General features: G+C 51.4%; 1 protein-coding gene across 2 annotated transcripts; it reads left to right on the top strand.

Annotated features, from left to right (window-relative positions):
- The first annotated feature begins 621 nt into the window (after positions 1-621).
- Positions 622-5,559, top strand: LOC122691537 (calcitonin). Of its 2 annotated transcripts, XM_043898220.1 has the most exons (5): positions 622-681; positions 1,778-1,870; positions 2,138-2,281; positions 4,239-4,423; positions 5,236-5,559. In XM_043898220.1, exons 2-4 carry the CDS (start codon positions 1,785-1,787, stop codon positions 4,396-4,398), a joined length of 390 nt encoding a protein of 129 aa, XP_043754155.1. In that variant the 5' UTR covers positions 622-681; positions 1,778-1,784; the 3' UTR covers positions 4,399-4,423; positions 5,236-5,559. The 2 variants fall into 2 exon arrangements, with proteins under 2 accessions (XP_043754155.1, XP_043754080.1); XM_043898145.1 differs by lacking the exons at positions 4,239-4,423; positions 5,236-5,559 and adding an exon at positions 3,166-3,364.
- Positions 5,560-5,920: the final 361 nt, after the last annotated feature.

Below are 5,920 nucleotides of genomic sequence, written 5' to 3'. Positions count from 1 at the left end.
CCCCAGTCCTCTCTTCCACTCCCACCTCTGTCCCAGAGGAGTGAGGCAAAAGAGGCCAGGTTACCTGGCTGGAAGCAAAACTACTTCGAGGGGAGGTTGACGGAGAGTAGGGAGGAACAATATACCGCATCACCCCATGTGGTCCAAAGAGCTTACTTTTTCAAAGATCCTTTCCTCTCACCACCCCCCCCCCCGCCTCCAACGTGGACTGTTACACCTGAGATCCCTTCGGAATCTGAGGGACCCGGCCGGGGTCCCTACTGGAGCGGGTGGAGGGGGTGCGAGGTCGGAGTTCAGGCGCAGAGAAAGTGAGAGGCACTCTGGCCCCTCAGCGTCAGTTACACCAGGCTCTCCCCCAGTGTGCTCCCACTTTCTGGACGTCGAACGCCCTCCACTCCCTCCCAGCCCTCCGGTTCCCCAAGCAATGACCTCATTGCGAATGACAGCCAGAGCGGACGGTTCCCCTCCCTTAGTGGACCGGTGTGGGAGCGCGGGCAGTGACGCAATCGGAGCTGGGTCGCTCCCGGCCACTTTGGATTGGCCGTGCGGACTCCTGGGGCCCTCCCCGCCCCCTATCACCCGCATAAGAACCCAGAGCTCCGCAGAGAAGACGCCCACAGCAGGCGTTGTGTCTGTCCCCGGGACCCGCCGCTCGCCCTCTCCTGAAACTCCAGTCGCCAGGTGAGAACTTCCCATGCTGCTCAGTCTGATTACCAGCCTCTGGATAGTTCATCTAATTTTCTCCATCCGCTTCCCTGCTTGCTTCTCCTTTGCTTCTGAAGGCCATCCCGGCCCACCTATAGCCAGGTGCTCCCAGCTGCCTGTCCCGCTGGGAAGAAGGCAGAAGGTTGTGGCTGGCAGCTCATTTTCTTGTAACTAGCGCCAGTGGAACCGCAAGCATCCCTAGGGCTTCGCCTGGGACGCTGGAAGCTCCGTGCGCCCAGTCCTAGCTTCCTAGCCTACCCTGGTCCTCGTCCCCTGCCTTGGTGCCCGTACTTTGCATGCAGGATCCTGCTGGAGTTTGGTCAGTCCCTGAGCAGTCTGGGTCCCGAGGAGAGATCGTGTTTGGTTCTCCGGCCGGGTAAGCCCTGAAGCTTCTCTGAGGCGTCTGCAGCTCGCTTGCGTGCCTGGGGCATTGGCACGGACTTGGGGCAGTGCAGTCAGCCGGCCAGAGGCCAGAACGTGGAGCTCATCTCGGGGAGCTGGCGCCCAGCACCTGCTGCTAAACCGCATTTCAGCAGAGACGGGATGCGCTGGCAGAGGCCAGGGACGTTCCTGCGCGTTAAATTACTCCCAAATCCAAACCCAAACCCACAGACTGAGAGGTTAGCGCTCCTTTCCCATTTACTCCTCCTGCCTTCCTCGCCCACCCATTGGCAGCGAAGTCCAGCGGAGGTGAAGTGGTCCTAGGTTTCTCAGTCCCTAAGAAGATAGGCACTGTCTACAGCAAGGGTGGGTCCTCGCTTGGTTTCTGCAGAGGGCAAAAGGTGTGGCTTTATGTGCATGTGTGTGGCTTCTTCCAGGCTTTTCACAGAACAAAACCAGAACCCCCCACCCCCACCCAAGCACACCTATTTCTACTTACCAAACTATTCGGCGTAATGTATATTTTGAGATTCAAAGCAGTCGATCTGGCAAATGAACTGAAAAGAGGCGTGGGGAGGTCAAGTAACCTGCCTGAATTCTCAAGGCAGCTGTGGCCGGACTGGAACCTGGGTCCGTGGGCTCCAGACGGTGCTTAGTCTGGGTGCAGTGGTAACGTCATCTCCCTTTACAGAGGCATCATGGGCTTCGGGAAATCCTCCCCCTTCCTGGCTTTCAGCATCTTGGTCCTGTGCCAGGCAGGCAGTCTCCAGGCGACACCACTCAGGTGAGACAGCCTGAAGCCACAAACTTATTCTCCTTCCACTGACCCGGGGATCAGGCAGGTTTTTTGCCTCCGAGGTCACAGCAGCGGGAGGCTCCCAGTGAATCAACACCCCTAGGTGGACACTGGCCTTGAGCCCTGTGGGCTGGGAGTCAGGAGAGCCATGTCCTCTGGGAAAGCCACAGGGACTGGGTAGCCTGGGTGCTTATCCTGGGAAGGAGGCAGGCAGGAGCTCAGAGTCGCTTTGCGGGGGTTGCTTCCTCTCTCCAGGTCAGCTTTGGAGACCCTCCCTGATCCTGGGGCACTCAGTGAGAAGGAAGGGCGCCTCCTGCTGGCCGCACTGGTGAAGGCCTATGTCCAGAGGAAGACTAACGAGCTGGAGCAGGAAGAGGAGCAGGAGACAGAGGACTCCAGGTAAGTCTCCCCTCCCAGCCCTGGCCTCTTCAGGAGGGTGCAGCCCAGAGAAGCAGGAAAAACAACATCCGGCCAGAGTCCCGCAGGTTGTCCCTGTCACCAGGACCTGGCACCCAGTCATTCTCAGCCTCCATGGAAGACTGTGGTCGGTCCAGATGCAGCTGGAGCGACTGTGGTTAGTTAGACACATTGAAAAGGTCAACTCCTGAAAGCTGTTAGGAAATGAGACGGGGAGATGTGGAAGCACTTATTCTAGGAATTGGTCTTGCCCTACTGAGGAGAACGCTCAACATTGGATGAGTTAGGACTGGTAAGTGTGTGGAGCCAGGGGATGGCCCTGTTGCAGCTCAGGATGTCTAAGGAATTTAACCTGTGTATGTTCTTTCACACCTGCAAGGCATCTTCATTGCACAGTTGCAAGGTAAACCCAAAGGCCTTGCAGAGGGTGGGGTCAGGTAGTGCAGTGTCTGAGGTAGGTCCGGGTCCTTTAGATGTGTAGAATCTGTGGCCATGTGCATGTTCTCACTGGACCAGACACCCTTCCCCGTCCCCACCTCCCTGTGCACCCTGAGCTTTGAGTTCATACCAGCAGAGCCATGTATTGCACTTGCATCCACCCTGAGAACCTCTCTGCAGAGCAGGAAGGACTGAGCAGCATGTGGAATGCCAGAAAAGGTCACCCCTTCCCCACCGCAGCCCTGCCCCACTCTGCCCTGGCTCAGCGAACCTCTGAGTTCTCCTAGTGGAGGGTGTGTGAGCTGTGCCCCCTGCCTGCCCCTTCCACCTCTGCTCCAAGTGCCCCCTCCCTGGTCTAACCTTCTGCATGACTGCCTTCTGGGGCAGCCCTGGTGCATGGTATTGTCTGGCATGTCTTTTCCCTGCAGCCTGGACGGCTCCAGAGCTAAGCGGTGCAGTAATCTGAGTACCTGTGTGCTGAGCGCGTACTGGAAGGACTTGAACAACTATCATAGATTCTCTGGCATGGGCTTCGGGCCTGAAACACCTGGCAAGAAAAGGGATGTAGCCAACGGCTTGGAGAGGGACCGCTCCTCCCATTTTGGGGTGCCCCAGGATGCCAACTGAACTCCTTCCACTCCTTCCTGATTTCCTTTCTTGTTCCCATGGATGAAATTAATGCATGCAGATTTTGCTCTGATTGCTCTTCAAGCTTGTATTGGTAGCTTTGCTTATGACAAAGAATGCCAGGAACCTCAGGATGGAAGGAAAGACAGCAGGACTCACAGATAAGGTTAGAGATGAGAGAGAGTGAGGGAAGTTTCTGAGATCCCAAGGGTGTCATGGCAGAGTCCTCCAATTCCTGCTTCATCCCTCACGCCTCGTCACTGATGAATAAATCTATTTTCTAAAAGGATTGACACTTTGGTGGTCATTACTCTGGTCCCCATCCAAGGCCTGAGAGTGCCCAGGGCCTATGCTTAAAAGTAACCTTCACCTTAGGGTAAGTGGGATACAGGGTGTGGTGAGAGTCCTGTGAACCAGCTCCTGCGATGAGAACAGGTGTGCTGAGGAGCAGGTAAGCACTGCTGGGGGAGGATGCTGCAAACCCGGTGCTCTGAGCCTCTTCCAGGTAAGACTTAAGAAAATTTTCATTTTCCATGGAAAGTGGTTTTGTTGGTGTTTTTGGCTGGGGTATGTCCTCATATGCTTCTTGTGTGTTGGGGTGGGGCAAATGTAAGAGATGGTAAGTGTAGGGTTTTAGCACTTGTCACATCGCCTAGAAGTGCATTTTTTTGTGAAAACTTTTAGGCAGGGCTTCTCGCAAAAGCTGCCAGGTCATTTCCCCTAACAGCCTTGATAACTGCATTTAGGAGAAATACTTATTTTTAAGTGATATGTCGAAGAGCTACAATTCTCTTTCTGAAGGCCCGATGGAGTAGGCTTCTGCCGCAGCCTCTCATTGACAGGCCTTCTCTTCTTTCTCCATCCTGCAAACCAGCATCACTGCCCAGAAGAGGTCCTGCAACACCGCCACCTGTGTGACCCATCGGCTGGCAGGCTTGCTCAGCAGATCTGGGGGTATGGTGAAGAGCAACTTCGTGCCCACCAATGTGGGCTCCGAAGCCTTTGGCCGGCGCCGCAGGGACCTTCAGGACTGAGCAGAGAAATGACTCTGGGAAGAAGGTGATTGCCTTGTACTCTCAGATGGGAGGAGAAGGGATTTGGAGGTTAGGACTCACATTTTGAAACCCACTGGACATGGGTTCAGATCTCTTCTCTCCAATTACATTTTTCCTCTTGAGTTAGTGAGTTCCTACAACTTAGCTTAAAAATCCGAGCACTATGACAGGCTGTGGGCTTCCCCGGTGGCTCAGATGGTAAAGAATTCTCCTGCAATGCAGGAGACCCAGGTTCAGTCCTTGGGTTGGGAAGATCCCCTGGAGAAGGAAATGGCTACCCAATCCAGTATTCTTGCCTGGAAAATTCTATAGACAGAGGAGCCTGGTGGGTCCATGGGGTTGCAAAGACTTGGACATGACTGAGGGACTAACACTCTCTCTCACACACAGGACAGGCTGTAGAGATGCAATGTCATCTTTCTCAGAAGAGAAAAATAGCTTGCTGAACTCAGAAAGGGAGGGCCTTGCAAATCTTAACCTGGGTCACACATCATTAATGAACCCAGTTTTGGAAAGGCCTTCAACATTGATCAATGTTCACAGATTCAGACAAGACGGCATAACCGTAATACTACTGCTAATATTAATAGTGACCCCTAAATTGTTTTCTCATCATTTGCCATAAAAGTTTTCTCATATCTCATATCCATAATTTGTAAATAGAGGTCAGTTAAAGAAACATTTCTATAAATTTGTGTTCTTTCAGTAGTAATTGTGATTATTTCCTTCTTATTCTCCTACTTCTCTTCCTTTTTCTTCTTTTCCTCTTCCTATCCCTCTTCTTCTTTTTAATTTTATTTATTTTTTTCACCTCAGGTTACCATGAAGCTGAACTCACCACTTCTATTAATTTCTGTTGACAACCACTTGGTGAGGAGGTACCATGGAAGATATACATGTTTGCATCCTAATAGATATCGGAAAAAAGCACCTTTATCACTTGAAAGGAATGAAGCTGAATGCAAAAATAAGCTAATTCCATATTTGTTGTGCATCTTTTTTATATTTGATTCTATGTGCAGTAAATGTGATGACATCTCTCATTAGCTTATCTGATAGCAAATTGGGTCTTTGAAAGATGTTCTTTTGACCATGGCATCTCTGCCAACTCTTAGGGGGACATTCAGTCACTGCCTCTGTGGCCTGTGGGGACACATGGTAATGGTGATGCTATGCTTTATTGTCCAAGAATGTGATTGTATAATTTGTTTAAGGAAATGTCAATATTATGCCATTTGTGAACTTCATTAAGATTAAAAACATATTTTGGATACACTTGTTTCAAGACCCTGTTGGTTCATTTTAACATGTCTTCCTATTTGATGATAATAGTAATAATGATAATTATAATAGACTTATTTTGGGTGCTTACTATGGGCCAGATGATATTCTGAGATAGTGCTTCATAGCTATTAACTCAGTTAATCTTCAGGAAGACTCCATGGGGCTAGACCCCATTATCAATTCCACTCTACATGTGGGAAACAGAGGCATGGAGACA

The sequence above is a fragment of the Cervus elaphus genome, chromosome 1 (assembly GCF_910594005.1).
Source record: "Cervus elaphus chromosome 1, mCerEla1.1, whole genome shotgun sequence".
Lineage (NCBI taxonomy): Eukaryota > Metazoa > Chordata > Mammalia > Artiodactyla > Cervidae > Cervus > Cervus elaphus.
Note: the sequence above shows the minus strand (reverse complement) of the source record. Positions and strands in the feature narration are given on the sequence as shown.